Source organism: Aspergillus viridinutans (genome assembly GCF_018404265.1).
Source record: "Aspergillus viridinutans IFM 47045 DNA, scaffold_4, whole genome shotgun sequence".
Lineage (NCBI taxonomy): Eukaryota > Fungi > Ascomycota > Eurotiomycetes > Eurotiales > Aspergillaceae > Aspergillus > Aspergillus viridinutans.
In genome coordinates, this window is record NW_025091220.1 from 131,526 (window position 1) to 149,301 (window position 17,776).

Below are 17,776 nucleotides of genomic sequence, written 5' to 3' on the forward strand. Positions count from 1 at the left end.
TATGAACTGGAAGTAGGAGTATGGCGGCCATGCTATATAAGCTGTCAAACAATGCACGTTGGCCAACCACTCTCGGAGCAGTCATCCTGAAACGACACGAAGATGAAGTTCACTATCTTGTCGAGCCTGCTGGCACTGTCGGATGCCCTGGTACTCCCTGGCGCCCTCCAGGAACGTAGCAGCTTCGCCCATCCAGGACTTCTCCACACAGCAGCCGACTTTTCCAGAATCACCAGCAAGGTCAACAGTAAAGCCCAACCATGGCTCACCGGATGGAACAAGCTGAGCAGCAGCTCGTACCGATCCCTGAGTTACACCGCCAACCCGCAGGCGATCGTCTATCGCGGCGATGACGGTACTCACACGCAGAACTATGCGTCGCTGTACAGGGACATTGCCGCCGCCTATGTCATGGCCATCTACTGGAAAGTGACCGGTGACACGGCTTACGCGAACAAAGCAATCAGCATCCTCGACGCCTGGGCTTCCACCCTGACGGGCATCTCTGGGTCGGCGGACAAGTTCCTGGCCGCGGGGATTTACGGCTACGAGATAGCCAATGCTGCGGAGATTATGCGGACATACACGGGCTGGTCTGCGCAGAATCTCGCCAAGTTCCAGGCCATGATGCTCAAGGTGTTTTACCCGCTCAACCACATCTTCCTGGAACAGCACAACGGCGCCAAAATCGACCATTACTGGGCAAACTGGGACTTGTGCAACATCGCCTCCATAATCTCCATCGGGGTGCTGACCGATAACCGCACCATGTACGACGAGGGCGTCAACTACTTCAAGTCCGGGGCCGGAAATGGACAGATAGGAAAGACGATCTGGAAGCTGTACCAGGTCAGCGGGGAGACTCTGGGGCAGGGACAGGAAGCGGGCCGGGACCAGGGCCATGCGATGCTGGATTTCGCTCTGTTGGGAGTCATTGCCCAAACGGCTTATAACCAAGGCGATGACTTGTTTGGATATTTGGGCAATCGCATTCTTGCCGGGTAAGTCTTCATGATCAAGGTCATGCATGCATGCTCATATCATACTGACCCGAACAGAGCCGAGTACGCCGCCAAATACAATCTGGGCAATAATGTACCCTATACAACCTACACCAACAGCGACGTTACTCAAACCGTCATCAGTAGCGGCAGCCGTGGGGACATCCGGCCCATATGGGAACTCCTTTACAACCATTACGGAGTGCTGAAGAAGTTGGGCGTCACGTACACCAAACAATACCGTGACCTGGTGGTGAAAAATGGCTCTGGTGCCGAGGGGGGCGGCGGAGACTACGGACCGGACAGTGGAGGATACGATCAGCTGGGATATGGGACTTTGATGTATACTTTGTAGGAGACTGAGCTATTCTTATGTGCAGTAAATGTCAGTTAAACCTCCAACACGGGTGCCAATCGTTTCCACAGATCACACCGATTGCGTTGGACGTCTGATATTGACTCCATTACGGTTGAATTTGTTTGGACTTTCAATCGTTCTCCAGCACCCCAGGGCCTCCAGAATGGAGCGCCATCAGCCCTGAGCAGATTCGGGTTCAGCGTTCTTATGAAGTTGATATAGTAGTGCATCACGACCGGAATGATCGGGGCGTTTATATCCCTCATGCTACTGCTGACACCACCTCCATAATTCAGTCCAAAGATGGCCTGGAGGTCAAACGTGTGCGTGACACCTAGCCCGGCAGCGATCTTCGGTGGATCCTGGACATTATAGCGGTAGTTCCAGACCCTGTCAGACCCGTCTGTGAGAAATCGCGCCATGCTGTCGGTGATATGGATCCCTGGACATACGATGGTCGCATCGCCAAAGGCAGCTGAAGCCGAGGGAAAGTATGCTGCATGTTGTGTAACTGGGTCCATCATAGGGTATGCATCGTTAACCGCCTGCAACTGGTCGGTACTCAGATGAGGGTAGAAGCTCTGTAAGAAGAGCGACACCTCTGCCGGACTGGTGGCATTATAGGCGAATGACGACCCTTCATCCGTATCGCTGGCCACCATCACCGGCACCCGAATGAACCTTCCCTGCTCAAAGAGAGCGTAGAGTCGATCTCGGACAAGGTCGCCGTCTATGGCTGGCCAGAACTTTCCCAGCCCGGCAGGATAGCTAATTGAGCCTTGATCTGGTGCGCTCAAGTTGACTTTCTGGATGGCAGAGACATCCACGGAGCGCAAGCACGCGAGTGTCGAACATCCCACGGCCCGCAGTAAGCGGCCGTAGAGTACCTCAGACTCGGAGATTGTTACTTGAGGAGCCAACCAGGGACTCTCCGGAATGGCGCCCACGAAAAGGCCGTCATTTCGGCCTCCATACGCTGTGAGATGGAAAGACACTGAGCCACCACCGGCTGATGCACCATGTATAACGACGTGATCCGAATTGCCGCCAAACTAACCTGTCAGCAATACAAGATCATACAATCCGACATGAAGCATACCTGACGAATATGCTTCTTCACCCACTGTAATGCCTTTCGCTGATCCAGTAAGCCAACGTTCAAGTCCCCATGTTCTTGGACTTCCTTGCCCGCTAGGAATCCAAGCGCTCCTACGCGATAGTTGAAGTTGACAAAGACGATATTGTTCCCGGATCCCTGGACGACCTCGGTCCCGTTGTAGTTTGCATTGGAATTGGTCGCATAAGCACCTCCCTGGATGAACACCCAGACTGGGAGATTTGAATGTGCAGTGGCACTGGAAGGCGTAAACACATTGATAAAGAGGCAATCCTCCGCTCTCGTCGATGTGGCACTCTGGCCAGTTCCCACACATATGGGCCCGAACTGTAGAGAGTGAGCTCTGGAATCTTTGGACTACTCATGTATTTACCTCCGATGCATCTTGAAGAGTGGAATTATGGGCAGGCTCCCACGGAGCTCGAAAGCGAAGGTCTCCTAGAGGAGGTGCCGCATATCGCATGCCCAGATACTGATCTACTGCTGCTGCAAGTCTAACGCCTTGATACCGTGAGTAGCCAAGGTCGACCACAGGTTGGGCTGAATGAGGAGCAACATGTCCTGGTAAAGAGCTGGACAATATCCATAGCAAAGTGGACAAGATCATATTGGCATTTATGGAATTTGATGGACTGGCCAAGCTTCAACCAACGCCTTCTCCGAAGCGTTAATACCCCAGTCAACCCCAGATACCCCGCCTCCTTGGTGGCTGCTCGGGATATTTCGACCCTAATTATATGCAATAGCACACAAGTTTCATCTAGGGTGTATTCTTGAGTAATCTACACTAGCATTGACTTCGGAGAGCGGAAAGATTCTAACGAGAATGTCTTGGACACCATCTATATACAGCTGATCATGACGACGTAAACGTCAGGTTATTGACATGCTCGTTAGCAAACATGGGCACAAAGTCAGCTGTGTAGTACCAAGTCGGTTTCTGCATGCCATCGTAGATCTTCTTGCCGTTAACAACCAGATCTTCAAAGGTGACGTTGGTGATGTTGCGCTCTGCGTCATATCCCAGCACCAGGGACGGATTAGCATTGGTCCCGTTGTATTGCAATCCCTTGATATGCACATTGCGAATCCCCCTTCCGGGCGACGTATTGTACTTGGAGTTATACATGACACGCAGGTTGATCAGTTGGCCCTCCCGGAAGTTCTCGACGCGCATTCCATCCACCACCACGTTCTGGATGAGGTTCTCGTCTCCCGCGTTGATAGCCAGGCATCCCTGGTACCACATCTGCGGCTCACGATGGTCGAGCACATCGATGTTCCGGATCGTGACGCCGTCCATCGTCTCGGGGTTGGGTGTATTACCATGTGTTCCGATATTGATGGGGTGGGCATAGTCCGCCCAGAGCACGGCATTCTGGATGGTGAGGTTGCTCGAGTCTCCGGACCAGTTGTTCCGGTGCTGGTAGAATGCAATATTGTCGTCCGAGTTGCGCATTAGCACGCTGTCCACGAGCACGTTGCGGCTGCAGTAGGCGTCCAATCCGTCGCCCCATGCGCCGATGGAGAAGGACCGGATCCCTCGCACCGTCACATCAGATGAGACTGCGATGCCGACGTTCGTATTGATCAAGACTAAGTCGCTGACTGTAATGCGCGAGGAATACTCGATTGTGATAGGGGCTTTGAGCAGCAGACCTCGGCCGCGGACGCCAGCGTCGGAGATATTGATGAACGCTAGTGGAAGCGTGACCGTGGCCCCAGGAGCGACATAGACAGTTTTACCGGACGGGATGAGTAGTGATTTGTTTGTCCCGACCACCGTGCTATTGTTGATACCAGGGTGGAAGTAGATGACACCCGGATCGGATGGCTGAGGCACATCAGTCTCAATGGGGTTGGCGAGAAGGTTGAGCACGTCCCAGATATTATCGTTGACCTGGATCACCACGTTCTTGGGAGAATCAAGGGAGAAAGTGATGACGTTCCCGTGCACCTTTGGAACGATGTTGTATGAATATGGACGGACCACGGCGGAATGTATAGGGCCATTGTTGTAAGTCATGGACACCTCGACGGGGCCACAGAAATCAAAGTAGGCGACGGAAGTGTTGTGCACGATACTCGCTCCACTGGTGGTATTGGCCTCGGCCACTTGGACAAGGAACGGTTGCACAGTGTACTCTTGCTTCTTATAATAAGCAGTTGAGCGCACTTGAACCGCGAACGAGTCATATTTGACCACGCCGGGAGGAGTGGGATGGATAACAATAGGTGTCGTACTGTTGCAGGACTCTCCAGCGACAACATCGCAGGCTAGGAAAGCCGCTGCAGTGGCTAACAAGATGTGCTTAAGCATGATGACTGTTGGATACTTGTCTGTGCTTAGTTGCATTCATCATTCTAGTCCTATAGTTATATTTTGAAGTTGTAGACTTGTAGTATTCGGCGTATGGGAACCAGACCTTGTCCGGGCCATCTGGCGGACAAACTGATAGGCATACTTGGCAATAGAGATGAGAAAATAATAGTTTACCCCCGCATCTTCCTTATTTCCAGAAGCCGGGAAATTTGCGGAGACTGTGGGGGATGATTATCCGGCATCAAGCCTATTTGTGCACATTACGGTGGATATCCCGGCGATCCCCCGAATGATTCAAACAATGCACGAAATACTCAATTCCTATCTACGTCATGATCTCGGATCCCAGCAGTTTTTGAATCAGACTAGACTGTACCGAACAAGACGATAGGGACAATGATATCAGTGAAGAATCCTAGGCATCTCAACGTAGACCGTGTAGAGGGGTGTCTGCAGTATACAACTATTTCTGCTGCGCCCTAATCATCTTGGCCAAGTCCTCAAACGCCTTGCGTCTCTGGTCAATAATTGCATTGAACGTCTCAGCGGGCCCAATATTGCCTATCACGATCTGGTCTTGTCCCGCAACAAGACCTTCGAATGCAAGTTCAGTAAAGGTGTCCAGGGGCATGCCCACCTTGCTCCCTATCTCATATAACTCGGCTATTACACCATTAGTCAATCTCCTCTTCAAGGATGCAGGAATGGCATACTCTGCACTGCTGGGGGAGAAATTTCAATCACCGCCACGTTGGAGTTCTGCAGCTGGTCACGCAGACACAAGGTGAACACGTTCAATGCAGCCTTGGAGGCAGAATATGCCGGCAGAGGTGCAGCCGGGATGATAGCCACATTTGATCCGGTACTATCTCGTTAGATCGTCACCACTCGTGGAACTATGGACGATCGATACTCACAAGATGATACTGGTGGGGCTCTTTTTCTCGATCAGAAAGGGCAGAAAGGCGTGCGTCAAGGCGACCAGACTGGAGAAGTTGACGTTCATTTGCTGGTTGAATGCCATCAAATCGAACTGGCCCCGATCATCAAGCTCAAAGGGGAGTTGAATTCCTGCATTGACGAAAAGGCAATCCACGTCGGGGTACGAGTCGATGATTCTGGTCCGTCAGCAGGGTCATATGGCTGTATGCATTACTTACTCAGCTGCAAACTTTGGAATGTTCTCTACTAGGGAGATGTCGAAGGGGACTGCGCTGGCCATTTGCTCTCCATGTTTCTGAACAAAGTCGTCCAGGCGGTCCTTGCGACGACCAACGGCTGTGACCTTGACGCCGGCTTGAATCAACCGATCGGCCATGGCACGACCAATGCCGGTAGTGGCTCCAATAAGCAGAACATGCTTGTAGGAAATAGACATGTTCGGATGGTTGTGTTAGGACTTGCAAGTGCAAGAGAATTGAGTGTGGACAAGGCAAGAATATATCTTTGATGGTGACGACTACTTGACTGCAAAGGGAAGTGCTTGCAAGAAGAACACAACTGAAAGTCTGAGCACCATCACTGCCTCCTTTATATATGACAAGATTTCTCTCTGTCTTCTTGTTGCACTTCTCACCTTCTACTGTCTGCAGCTGATATGACAAGGAATGGTCCACTTGGCGTCGAAATGCCTACCCAAAATGGACTAGCGTTATTTGATACCCCCCGTTTCTTCCACTTTCCCGTCCACTGTCCTTCTGCCATCGGCTTCAACACATCTGTCTATCTATGATTAATCTTGATGGTATTTCGTGGTCGTCCGTCAAAGGCCTGCCAGCGCTGTCGGACTCGGCGGTTAAAGGTATGCTTTCCTGCACACGCAGCCCAGACAGTATGTAACAGGGAACAGTGTGACTACCGTCGGGATTCGTGCACGCCATGCCTTCGTGCAGCTGTGGTCTGCCATGGATATCGGGATCCACAGGAGATTCGTATTGAAGATCAGACCGATGACGCGCGGCGCAAGGTTTTAGTGAAGTCGAAACATGTCAGCTTGACAGAGTCTTCGCTGTCAGTCTCCATCGACATCCAGGCCCGTATGATCTTCTTCGCCCATTATGTGTCTGTAGGCTCCCGTGGATGGGACTTTCTCGTTCCATGGGAGCGTGAGACAGAGGTGGTACCTCGTTGGTTAGATGCGAGCATTGATGCAGTGAGCCTAGCGCTTCTGGCGCATCAACATGTCTCTCTTCCTTTATTGTCCCTGGCTCGTCAGCGGTATGCTTTGGCTTTGCGCGTGATGAAACAATCTTTGAGCTCTCCCCCGACTGCGGGAGATAGCCTCATCGCGGCATCTCTGCTGTTGGACCTATTCGAAAAGATCACTCACTCCGAAGCGAGCGTCATTCAATTCTGGCCGAGCCATGTCAACGGGACACTCGCTTTGATTCAGAAGATCGGAGTACAGAATTTTCAGGATCATTATGCCCTACGTATCATATCGCGATTCTTAACCAATTATGTCATCAGTTGTGTGGCCAGCGCGCATGCCGTCTCCAAAGATGTTCTTATACTCTGTGACCATCTGGAGCGTCATTTGAACTTGAAAGACAATCCCAAATGGAAGATCTCGGCACTGACGATACAGTATGCTTCTTTCCTTAGTGCAGTTCGCACCGGCAGATGGTCACTCCAGGAGAGCATGGCCCGCGCACAGGATCTTGACCAGGCCCTTTTAGTGCTCTCGCAGAATATACCTCCAGACTGGCAGCCGGAAAGGCGGACTCTGCGGTACCCCTTGCCCCATGTGTACGGTCAGCAGATGGACTTGTATCTTGATCGCCTTGTCACGCAGGCCTGGAACGTCTTGCGGCAGGTTCGCATCCAGCTGAACGAATATCTCCTGGACTGTTATGACAAGCTGAGCGCAATCCACGGAGTTAACCAGCTCGCTGCGTCTGAAGTTGCGTTGAGTAATATTGCAGCACTGTCGCTCGAGATATATGCCTCCATCCCGCAATATGCAAGTTACGTATGCCGATCGAAGCGCAGCCAAGGGGAGGCAGATGGCATTGGCCTCTCCATTGTCCCACAAAAAGGCTGCGACAAAGTGCATACACCGTCCGAACTCCTCGACTGCTACACTCTTCTGTTTCCTATGTACGTTGCCGCTCGATCCAAGGCAGCCACGGTCGATCAGAGACAGTGGGTCTCGTACATGTTTCGTTATATCAGCGATCACTTTGGCATTCGTAATGCCTTGCTACTGGCACAATTACTCGATCAGAATACCGATATTGACCCTTGGTGTATTTATGCCATGTTAGGGGGATACGGATTCGCCGCTTGATCACGCCAGGCCCTGGTCCTACAACAAGTCTAACCTCCATAATATGCTTTGTCCAGATAAACTCCATCTATGTCATAGTCAACATGTCTCCACAGAGGACATCTTGTCTAAATTTATCGCTCACCGATGATTGGCTGAGAAATCCAGGTTGCATCAACCGCTTCTTCTGATTGGACAATGTCTAATGACGTCGGTGGCATTCCCCACACGGTGATGACATTTGATCTCGATTCAAGAATCCGCGCACACCTGCCAGAAACGTGTCGATCACCCCACCTTTATAAGCTTCCGTTTCAACTGACAGGTCTTGGTTGTTTACACTCATTCCAAACCACTGTCATCACAATGGTCGCCTCAACCCAAGAGCCAGAGCAGCCTACGACTCCTACCCCACAGAAGAAGAAACCAGCCAAGCTGCACCCGCGAAAGAATGCAGAAGACGAAGCTCATGATAAACCAAGTGACGCTTCAGAAGCCAACAATACACCTGCAGAGGCCGATCAACCTCACGACAGTGGATCAGTGAACTCGCCCGATAGTGGCCCTCAACCTGAACCCGAGCTCGAGCCAGAGCAACCTCAACGGCGCAACCGCCGCACGCGTCGACCCCGGCGTGATCCCGACGAACAATCCGAAACACAGTCCGAGACCACTGAACAATTTGGCACCGCGAACAATCGCGAACGACGACGTCGACCCCGCCGACGTGATGAGCAGCGCATAGTGCCGTTCGGAGGTGACAATGTAGGGAGGGAAGTAGGGCGAAGACAGGATGCCGGCGGTCTGGGCAATATCACCAATTTCAATGGCATGATGATGGGACAAGATCAACAAAATCAAGCTCAGCCAGAGAAGAAGAAAGGGTCGGACGATAATACGTTGTCCTTACGGCTGGACTTGAACCTGGAGATCGAGGTGCAATTGAAGGCGAGGATTCACGGCGACCTGACACTGTCTTTACTGTAGGTCCTTTCCCCTGCTGCATTGGGTATGTACTGACGGATTATAGGAATTAGAGATGGCATCTACGGAGTTGGGTGTTTGAGGGTATGGATTGTCGTTTAGTTCACTGGAGCAGATATTACCAATTTGATATGGGTATACACAATCTATATATTTAGCTTCATTAACCGTTCGTACCTCATTATCATCATTCGGAAATGCAACGCTCGAATCCTGCCAACCAATCTGAATGTCCTTACAGCCAACCCAGAGCAGGAAATAGTAGTTACCACCCCGAAGACCTAAGTGTCCTTCTTCACTTCCAGTTTCCTCGGTTTCCTCGGTCTCTCACTCTTCTCATCAGTCCCCGTCTTCTCACCGTTCTCATCCTCGTCGCCCTCGGCCTCCGGCTCATCCCCCTGATCCTGACTATGAGACAACCAGAACCGGGTAATCGTCCCACCCAGGAAATGCTGATCAATAAACTTCACCATCCCATACAAAACCCACCCCCATCCCCAAAGCGACACCCCCATCATACTCGCAACCAACAAGATCGGCCCCGCCAGAAGCAACGAGAGCACAGCCCAGAGCAGCACCGCAACAGCCGCAAAGAGAAACACCCCGGCTAGAAACACCAGCAGCGGAACCCCACAGCAGACGAGCTGGCAGATGATGAACGAGGACGCGATGGGGCGCTTCAGAATCGCGTCGTACATTTTGGCCTGGCGCGGGGGAGGGAGGATCCAGGCGATGAGGCCCTTGATCCAGTTCTCGAAGCGGTCGAGGAGGCTCGGGAAGAAGGAGAAGAGCCAGGCTTTGAAGGAGGACCAGATGGCTGAGAAGGAGATGTCTGGGGCGGGCTTGTCATATTTTGCGTCGTCGGAGGGATACTCGCCTGGGATGGCTTGGTCGGTGACTCTGTCGGTGGTGTTGTTGAGCTGTTGTGGTGTTTGGTTGACGGTTCCTGAGGCGGTCTTGTTGACAGTCTCGGTGGGTAGGCCTTTGTTTAGGCCGCTGGTCACTGTATTGAGGGACATTTTGCTGGGATAATGTGTACTGAATGTGGTACTCCAAATGAAGAAAGTGAAGTTCTGATGGAACATATTATTCTTGATGTGATCGACACTTTCCCCGATGACGTAGTGGGCGTGGGCACATCACGTCAAGCTCATCAACCCAACATGGAAGAGACATTATTAAAGCCGAATCGACCGAGGCTTCTCAGCACTAACCAACGGAATCAACCCAGGATCCCCCTTCGCCATAGCAATCTGATATGCCTCCCGCTGGTTAATCCTCTGCAAATAACCCAGAATGCCCTCATACCCCGCCAAACTATACGGGAAGAACAACCGCGCCGTGGTCAAGGTAAACACATTCATCACATCCGCGGCAGTAAACTCCTCGCCCGCCAGCCAGGTATTTTTGCTCAGTCGATCATCCAGGATCTTCAGCGCCTGCTCGAAATTGCGCCGGGCGAACCTCGCACTGGGATCATCGCGGGAGATCCCCGATCGGAGGACCGTGGAGTAGCCCACCAGCGCGGGCTGGAAGTATCCGTTTGCAAAGTGTAAGAAGTACAGGTAATCCGCGTAGTTGTCGGCTGTTGGAGGGATGGTCAATTTCCCATTCCCGTATTTGGTCAGGATGTATTCGGCGATCGCGCCGGATTCTGCGAGGGTGGTGTTGGATGACAGGGGCTGCTTGTGTGGGATGTCTGGACAAGATCAGCTCATGTCGCTACAATTTTTTGGTATTTTGTGACCACGTACAACTGCTGCAATTCTGGAGGGGATAATAGGGTCTTTGCATCTCGCTGGTAGGTTTTGAGCTCGTAGGGAATGCCCAGTTCCTCGCAGAGCCAGACAATGCGCTCGGACTGAGATCGTTGGAGGTGATGTACAATAAGCATGTTGTATCCCTGAGAAATATGCCTTAAAAAAGATGAATTGAGTTGAATTGAATTAATCGGGTGAACTTATACTTTTAGGACGGATTTCTAATCTACGTCTGGCCAGATCTGAGACTGCAAAGTACCTCGGCATGCTAGAGATAAATTAGATTGCCAACGCCATTGTAATTAACATAATCGAAGTCATGCAGATTCAACTCATCTGTAGACTAGTCTAAGTACACACTAATAAAAACGAATACTAACAAAGCCATGGTAGCATCCACCCATGCCAGTGGTTCTTGCAACCTTTCCATGTGCCACTAAAATAGTGCTTCACCAGCACATCGGGTAATGTGTGATCTTCCCCCTGCGTGATGGCAAATGATCTTTTGGGAAGGATCATCACGTCGCGAATTCTCACAGGGTCTTTCAAGTCCCGTAGGTTTTGTACCTGCTCCTCCGAGCAGCCCAAGTAGTCGAGGATAGTATCGGTCCATACACTCGGCCCCGTCCAGTCCATAACGTTGATCTCAGCATCACCCTTCAAAGCGTGCACCTGTTCCACAAAGCTTGGCGTTCTCTCCGCGATGCGAGTAAGTAGATCCCGGAACATGGGGTGCAAAGGAGTCGAAGCCATAGTCCACTGGACGAATTGCGGCGAGCGAGGGAGACCTTTGGTGGTCGCGTCTCCTTCCAGTCCAATAATCACATTCGGGGGGCTATGATACTGGCCCTCAGGGCCCATAACAGTCCATGGCAGCGGCTGGACGAGGTGGACATCGAGGTCGCTGTACACTCCTCCTCGCCCGAGCAGGACCAGGTAGCGACAAAAGTCGGACTTGAGCACCGCATAGGGGAGTTTCTCAAATGCGGCTGCAAATGTTCCCGACGCGTCCACCTCGCGCGCCAGCTCGAGGCAGGCCGCCTCACTCCAGTACTCGACCTTCCAGCCGGATTGCTGCCACGAGATCACGTGACCGTTGGGTTGGAAATGCGAGACGGGATGGTCGGGCATCGACAGCAGAAGCTGGTGGACGGTCTGGGGAATGGCAATCTCCGTCACCGGGTATGCCTCGGTGATGGCAGACCAGTGAGCGTGCCGATCATAGTAGCGATAAAGCAGCCACAGGATGCTGAAAAAGACGATCGCCTGGATGGCAACGAGAGGCCGCATCGGTGACGCTATCAACAGAACCCAGTTTTCGTCCAGATCCAGACAGTCGTGAGCAAGTATCTATATTCCACCGGAGCGGTCGATATCAGCCGACCGGAGGGGCTACAGGAGCGGAGATCGTGGTGCCGAAATGCCTATCTAGTCGTCCCTGGAGCTCGAGCGCATCATGAACCGGTGTTCCCGTGCTGCTGATCGTCGGTGGGCCTCTCTCTCGGATATGGTTTCCTGCAGTGAAATGTCCCTTGTTGTCGATCCGCGTTTCTCTTCAACCACCGTGTTGTGGCTAGAATCGTCGGTGAATTGAAAAGAGGATTCCCGGCATTCTGCACTCTGCAACAGATTGTGAATCTCCGGAGAACGAGGGGGAAAAGGAAGAGTGCCTGAAACTAGCAGCTTGGCGCGACTCTAGCTCCGGAAGTTGTGGCGGCCGTTTGCGATAAGTTTAGTCGACTGTTTGGGTTGTTTTGTTTTGTTTTGTTTTGTTTGGGCGTTGACGCGCTAGGCCTATCTGGGATAGTTTGGCAGAAGGATCCCAAAATAGATCCTCAGGCCACCAACACTTTTCATTCATCCCAATATAATAATATAATCAATTGTCTCATCCTCTCTTCATCTACTAACTAACAGAAGCATCATCCAAGGTGCAATATTGGTCAGAATATACGTAGTTGTGACCGCATTTCCCACGCTATGTGGAATGCCATGGCTGCTGCCTGATCCGCGTCTCGGCGAATCCTTCAACTGCGGAGAATGAATCCTCGTCAAGTCGGTTACTCTGTTCGGATCTCAGCAGAACGGGTTTGTCATCGTCCACTGTCCTCTAACGCATCCTTAATATTGTACCACACATGCTGCAGCTATCTATGCGATATAATGGACCGAAATAGTAGGATTAACAGCCACTTGTGTTGAATTCACATTGATCGCCTGGTCTTTTGAATCTTCTTATTCAAGTACAACCACCAGCTCGAGAACCTTTTTGCAGGAGATCGATCCCGGGCTGATCAAGAGCATGGGCCGCGACATCCCAAGAGTACATCTCTTTCTGTCGCGTCAGATTATGACATACCTCTCACCCATCCGGTTTCTGAACATGACAAGAAAGTCATTCTAGCGCCTTGATGGATCCGAGAATTAGTTGATGACATGTTTCCAGATTTGCATATCTCATGAGATCGACTTATGAAGATCGCATTTACTGCCACATTTTGACCATCAGGCCCCCCGCAGCTGACAGACTCCAGCAAATCACTGCGCATTTGAGGGCTTGTTTAACCGGGCTGTGAGAATAATCCACTTTTCTTACTGTGCGAGGAGACGAGATTGGATATGTTTAGGTATGATCTTGTCTGTCGCTCGACATGAGTCAGATGAAGCCAATAGGGCAGAGACGCTGGGCATACAGAGGCTGACGCCTTACATACTTTAATCCAAATATAGAATTGTTCATTTTTTGAGCTGAAGTGAGACGGATGAGATTCAAATATATAATAGACGCAGCATCTGCTTGTATCCCGAACCTGGACAACAACCAGCCTCAATAGCCATCATCCTCTTCAAGCACAAGCTGCAAAAGCCTCAATATGAAGAACCTTTCCCTTGCAACTCTTCTCCTCTCCCTCTCCGGCTCCCTCACAGCAGCCTGGAATGTCACCGCATACAGCAACACTGACTGCACCGGCTACCTGACTTCCATCGCAGGGGAGCAGAACTGGGGCTGCTACTGGCTCACCGGCGTCACCGAGACCATTCAAGCGATGAGTGTCGAGGACCTTCCGGATGGATGGAGGTTCATCGCATCGAGTGGCACGGCCTGCGATACCTTTCATCAGGCCGGAGGGGACGGTTGCTACACCCAGGGCCAGGGATTTCAGTCGTTTGAGATTATTGGATCGAGCAGCTGAGTATGTTGAACTATATGAATCATGAGCGATACTAACACACACTTAGTTGAGAGACAAGTGATTGCATAGTACACAGTTCGTTTTGGGATTGTTATCTCGGTTCCTTTACGTTTTACGGGACAATGGCTGCAGTCTGGTGGATACAGTATTTAATTGGAAGTTGACTTTAATGTATTGAAATGGTCGAGTTGTTCTTCGAAATGTCAATAGAATAGAATGATGAACTTACCGATACTGAATGACTGTTGATCGAGTACGTCAGTGCTACCATAAGCGCAGAATTGATCGTGACAATAGATGGTGAGAAGTCAGCACCTTGACCAGGAAATGAAAGTAGATAATAGGGACACACACCCAAACACCTTGTATGGACTCCATCAGGTAGATCTGGCAACCCAAAGCCCCGAGCCAAGCTCGTCCACAACAGAGTCACACTGCACCCCCACAGACTGAGCCATATCCGCCGCCTCTGTCAGGAAATCCTCATTCGGCCGTCGAGGGTTCGTGGCCCAGACTCGAAGCGTCACCCGCTGCAGACTAGGAATCCGTTTCTTCGTCTCAACAACACGCTGGTCGACCGCAAAGACCATCCCGTACGGATCCCATGCGTAGTTGTCAAACCCGGAGAGATCGTTCCGCATTACCAAGTGTCGTACCTTTGGCGGCAGGTACTTGTGGAAATCCGCCCAATTCTCGTTTGAGAACCATCCCAGTAAAAGCGGCATTGGGACTTCGAGCTCGTGAAGCTTTGTGAACTCACTGAACAGCATCAGGAAGGGATCCGTCAGCGTGCTGCCAAAATTATTATCCTGGTCCCAGCTGAATCCGCCAACGAAGCTTGGATCGGTTTCGAGACCGATTGAGAGCGCCTCTAGGCGATCTTTCAACGGCTTCAACGCGTCAGCTAGGTCCTTACTGTCAAAGAGGACTAGCTGCGAGACCAAGTTGTAGCAGACTCCCAGGTGCAGCCTCCGGAGATTCGGACAGGCAGAGAGAATTTCCTTGATATCGGCAGCATCTACGCTTGACCTAGCCAGTACCAGGTTTTCGAGCTCGCTGGACTCCAGACGATCCTTGTATTCATCGAACCCGAAAGCACTTCTGAGCCACATCTCCACGTGTTTCAGCTTGGGCAGGGCGAACCAGGGAGCAAATTGATACTTGTTGCCCAGTAAGGGAATAACGGCCACCGCTTCCTCCGCCTCATCGTCGAGTTTCTCAGCCTGGGGAACATCGCCGCCGTACTTGAGGATCTCCAGCCTATTGAATCTGGAGATACCTTCGAACGAAGAGCGGAGGGCGTGCTCAAGGAACAGACCGGGGAAGCCCCCGACTAAAGTGTACGTATAGTCTAACTCCAAACTTCGCAGGTTATGCAGCTGGAAGATGAGAACCGTTGCATACGCGTAGTAATTACCCTGCTGGAGCAACGCCGCATAACCTTCGCTGTCGAAAAGCCCGATCTGCCTCACGAACTCGATTGCCTTGTCCGTAACAAAGGCAAATCTCGTGGCCTGCTGTTGAAAGTCAATATCTGGATCTGGGAGGACCCAGGCCGGTCCGGTGTAAGTGAGCTGGAGGTGCTTGACATACCCTGCAAACTGCGGATTCAGGAAGATTTGTTCCAGGAGCAGCAGTACTCGTCGGAGAGGCGTAGCCGTGTATGTCCAGAGAATGTCCCTGAAGACGAGGGGCTTTGCCCATTTGCGTAGGTCTCTGGACACATTGGAGACGGCGAGGTTATCGGCGGTGTCTAGGTTGTCAAGGACATTCACAACGCATTCTGGGGGAAGCATGCTAAGCGGACTGAAGTTGTCAGCTGCATTCTCGGAGTTGTTAGCAGAAGATACTGACCCGGCCTGCGGATCCATCTTGAAAAGCTTAAGGGTGACAAGGTCGGTATGGAAAACGATAGCGATTTGGTTAGGAGGGTGTTGGTAAGGGGGAAGAGGAATGTTGATGAAGTGAAGCTACTGTTTGATGAACAACGGACATTTTTATAGACAGTCAACTACTGAGTTGTCTTGGAATGGACTTAAGTGTCTAGCAGGTGGAAATATTCACTGCGACAATTCATTGTTCATTGAGACAAAGACCTTTGTCTTTCAGACACACGACCCGCTTTGTCTTCGGCCTCATGGAGGGCTCTACCACGGGACTGGGGTGAGTTGTGTGTTCAAGACATCTCTCTTTCTTTCATTCAAGACAAGGAACAATTGGCCATAGAGGAACAAAGACCACTGGGAAAGGCCCATATGAAGACAATGGCGTTTACGAGGTAGGAGACTTGGTGTCTGGTTTCCCTTCGACGGAGATCCCCAGCTTATACACAGGTCGACCAGCTGTGCCATCGCGAAAGAGTTTCTGCCGCTGTAGCATTGGTCTCAGATAATGGTTAGATATCAGTGGATGAGAAAGCCTCATAATTGGAATCAGAAACAGCGCCGTCCTGCTGTGAGAACACTGAGCGGATCTTCCTATCTTGACCAAGTCATCATTCATCTATCTAGTCACTTCCTGACAACAGTTATGTGTAGCCTCTACTGTTCCCAAGACTCAAGCATCAAGGATCCATGCCCAGGTTGAGTTAGCATGGTGATGTCGTGAATGAGCAGAGGAAGGTATGCATCCAATGGCTGGTTCGTCCATGACAGCCCGCCAAGGATAAATGCTGTCAAACAGCCTAACCGATCATACGATACTGTCCAATAATCTCGCTCAACTCTCTTGATGGTTGGAACGCTGCAGGCATGCATGCACAGTGCGACGATAATGAGGCGCTGTCCTCCGCCTTGCGCTGATCTTACAACCCCGCCAGACATATTGAAGTAGTAAGTTAGGAATTGATGTGGGTGTGTATATTTATATATATGTTATATATATAGTTGTTAGATACATGGAGGAGATGGAAGTTTATGTTTATAATAGAACCTCCCCTGTGCTCAGATATATACATATGACTATATATATACTCACGTGATCTGCTAACTAATTAGAGGGTATTTAGTTAAACCACTTTAATACTCCCCCTTAATTAATACCCTTAATGTTTGACTCCCCTACATTTCCCTTTTTTATTACATTGTAAGGTTAACCTCATTAAAAAACCTCAAAAACCGCGTGGGAAAAAGAGAGGTAAAAGAGTGTTAATATATAATAGTTATCTTTAGGAAATCTAGGTATAATTATTGGTTCTAGGATGTGAGAGCACCTAAGGAATGCTCTCTATTGAGTGGTAGATAGCATGGTAGTAGCAATGCCTTCATAGTTGAAGTCAAAACTACAGCAGTTCGGTGCCAACTAAGGTTGAACTCGCCCGAACTCGCACCAAATGCAACTCTATTTATAGGTTATAATTTATCTATAGTATCTATAATATTCTCTTAATAAGAGATTATTCTACCTACTAGAAGTAATATAATTTAAAATTATATACTACTTATAGATAAAAGAGGTTACCCATAATCTAACCTATATAGATTAGAAGGTAGATAACTAAGGTCATAGGTTTCCCTAAACCTATATAGGTTAGGTTGAACCCCTTATGGATCAACCCATATCCACCCCACAGCCAGTCTAGTTCAGACCAAGGACATAAAGAGGCCAGGCAATTGTCCTGGTTGAATGAGTGAGTCCCGTTTGTAGTCTTCCCATTTGCGGTATTCTCATAGTATTAGAATCGAACCTGCCCAGCCCACCGCCGCTGGTATGGTAGATGGTGTCATTGGGAGCCCGGATGCTTGCACCAATGTTCTTGTGCTCTTGTCTCGA

General features: G+C 50.5%; 11 protein-coding genes across 11 annotated transcripts; 4 read left to right on the forward strand and 7 right to left on the reverse strand.

The window, feature by feature from the left end:
* Positions 1 to 102: 102 nt before the first annotated feature.
* On the forward strand, positions 103 to 1,356 carry Aspvir_006045 (putative GPI anchored protein; the record flags this gene model as incomplete). The annotated part of the gene is made up of 2 exons (XM_043269253.1): positions 103 to 1,001; positions 1,059 to 1,356. The coding sequence occupies 2 exons, from the start codon at positions 103 to 105 to the stop codon at positions 1,354 to 1,356; spliced, it is 1,197 nt and encodes a 398-aa protein (XP_043125188.1).
* Positions 1,357 to 1,391: 35 nt separating this feature from the next.
* Positions 1,392 to 3,083, reverse strand: Aspvir_006046 (putative carboxylesterase; the record flags this gene model as incomplete). The annotated part of the gene is made up of 3 exons (XM_043269254.1): positions 1,392 to 2,411; positions 2,459 to 2,803; positions 2,850 to 3,083. The coding sequence occupies 3 exons, from the start codon at positions 3,081 to 3,083 to the stop codon at positions 1,392 to 1,394; spliced, it is 1,599 nt and encodes a 532-aa protein (XP_043125189.1).
* Positions 3,084 to 3,332: 249 nt separating this feature from the next.
* Positions 3,333 to 4,796, reverse strand: Aspvir_006047 (putative endo-polygalacturonase; the record flags this gene model as incomplete). Its single annotated transcript, XM_043269255.1, has 1 exon — positions 3,333 to 4,796. The coding sequence occupies one exon, from the start codon at positions 4,794 to 4,796 to the stop codon at positions 3,333 to 3,335; it is 1,464 nt and encodes a 487-aa protein (XP_043125190.1).
* Positions 4,797 to 5,262: 466 nt separating this feature from the next.
* Aspvir_006048 (oxidoreductase, short-chain dehydrogenase/reductase family) lies at positions 5,263 to 6,177 on the reverse strand (the record flags this gene model as incomplete). The annotated part of the gene is made up of 4 exons (XM_043269256.1): positions 5,263 to 5,462; positions 5,513 to 5,664; positions 5,717 to 5,917; positions 5,960 to 6,177. The coding sequence occupies 4 exons, from the start codon at positions 6,175 to 6,177 to the stop codon at positions 5,263 to 5,265; spliced, it is 771 nt and encodes a 256-aa protein (XP_043125191.1).
* A 363-nt stretch (positions 6,178 to 6,540) lies between these two features.
* On the forward strand, positions 6,541 to 8,088 carry Aspvir_006049 (Zn(II)2Cys6 transcription factor domain-containing protein; the record flags this gene model as incomplete). The annotated part of the gene is made up of 2 exons (XM_043269257.1): positions 6,541 to 6,600; positions 6,649 to 8,088. The coding sequence occupies 2 exons, from the start codon at positions 6,541 to 6,543 to the stop codon at positions 8,086 to 8,088; spliced, it is 1,500 nt and encodes a 499-aa protein (XP_043125192.1).
* A 345-nt stretch (positions 8,089 to 8,433) lies between these two features.
* Aspvir_006050 (uncharacterized protein) lies at positions 8,434 to 9,054 on the forward strand (the record flags this gene model as incomplete). Its single annotated transcript, XM_043269258.1, has 1 exon — positions 8,434 to 9,054. One exon carries the CDS (start codon positions 8,434 to 8,436, stop codon positions 9,052 to 9,054), a length of 621 nt encoding a protein of 206 aa, XP_043125193.1.
* A 278-nt stretch (positions 9,055 to 9,332) lies between these two features.
* Positions 9,333 to 10,070, reverse strand: Aspvir_006051 (seipin co-factor family protein; the record flags this gene model as incomplete). Its single annotated transcript, XM_043269259.1, has 1 exon — positions 9,333 to 10,070. One exon carries the CDS (start codon positions 10,068 to 10,070, stop codon positions 9,333 to 9,335), a length of 738 nt encoding a protein of 245 aa, XP_043125194.1.
* A 159-nt stretch (positions 10,071 to 10,229) lies between these two features.
* Positions 10,230 to 10,945, reverse strand: Aspvir_006052 (glutathione S-transferase family protein; the record flags this gene model as incomplete). The annotated part of the gene is made up of 2 exons (XM_043269260.1): positions 10,230 to 10,733; positions 10,778 to 10,945. 2 exons carry the CDS (start codon positions 10,943 to 10,945, stop codon positions 10,230 to 10,232), a joined length of 672 nt encoding a protein of 223 aa, XP_043125195.1.
* A 241-nt stretch (positions 10,946 to 11,186) lies between these two features.
* On the reverse strand, positions 11,187 to 12,101 carry och4 (putative alpha-1,6-mannosyltransferase subunit (Hoc1); the record flags this gene model as incomplete). Its single annotated transcript, XM_043269261.1, has 1 exon — positions 11,187 to 12,101. One exon carries the CDS (start codon positions 12,099 to 12,101, stop codon positions 11,187 to 11,189), a length of 915 nt encoding a protein of 304 aa, XP_043125196.1.
* Positions 12,102 to 13,684: 1,583 nt separating this feature from the next.
* Positions 13,685 to 14,005, forward strand: Aspvir_006054 (uncharacterized protein; the record flags this gene model as incomplete). The annotated part of the gene is made up of 1 exon (XM_043269262.1): positions 13,685 to 14,005. One exon carries the CDS (start codon positions 13,685 to 13,687, stop codon positions 14,003 to 14,005), a length of 321 nt encoding a protein of 106 aa, XP_043125197.1.
* Positions 14,006 to 14,382: 377 nt separating this feature from the next.
* On the reverse strand, positions 14,383 to 15,876 carry Aspvir_006055 (F-box protein; the record flags this gene model as incomplete). Its single annotated transcript, XM_043269263.1, has 1 exon — positions 14,383 to 15,876. The coding sequence occupies one exon, from the start codon at positions 15,874 to 15,876 to the stop codon at positions 14,383 to 14,385; it is 1,494 nt and encodes a 497-aa protein (XP_043125198.1).
* Positions 15,877 to 17,776: the final 1,900 nt, after the last annotated feature.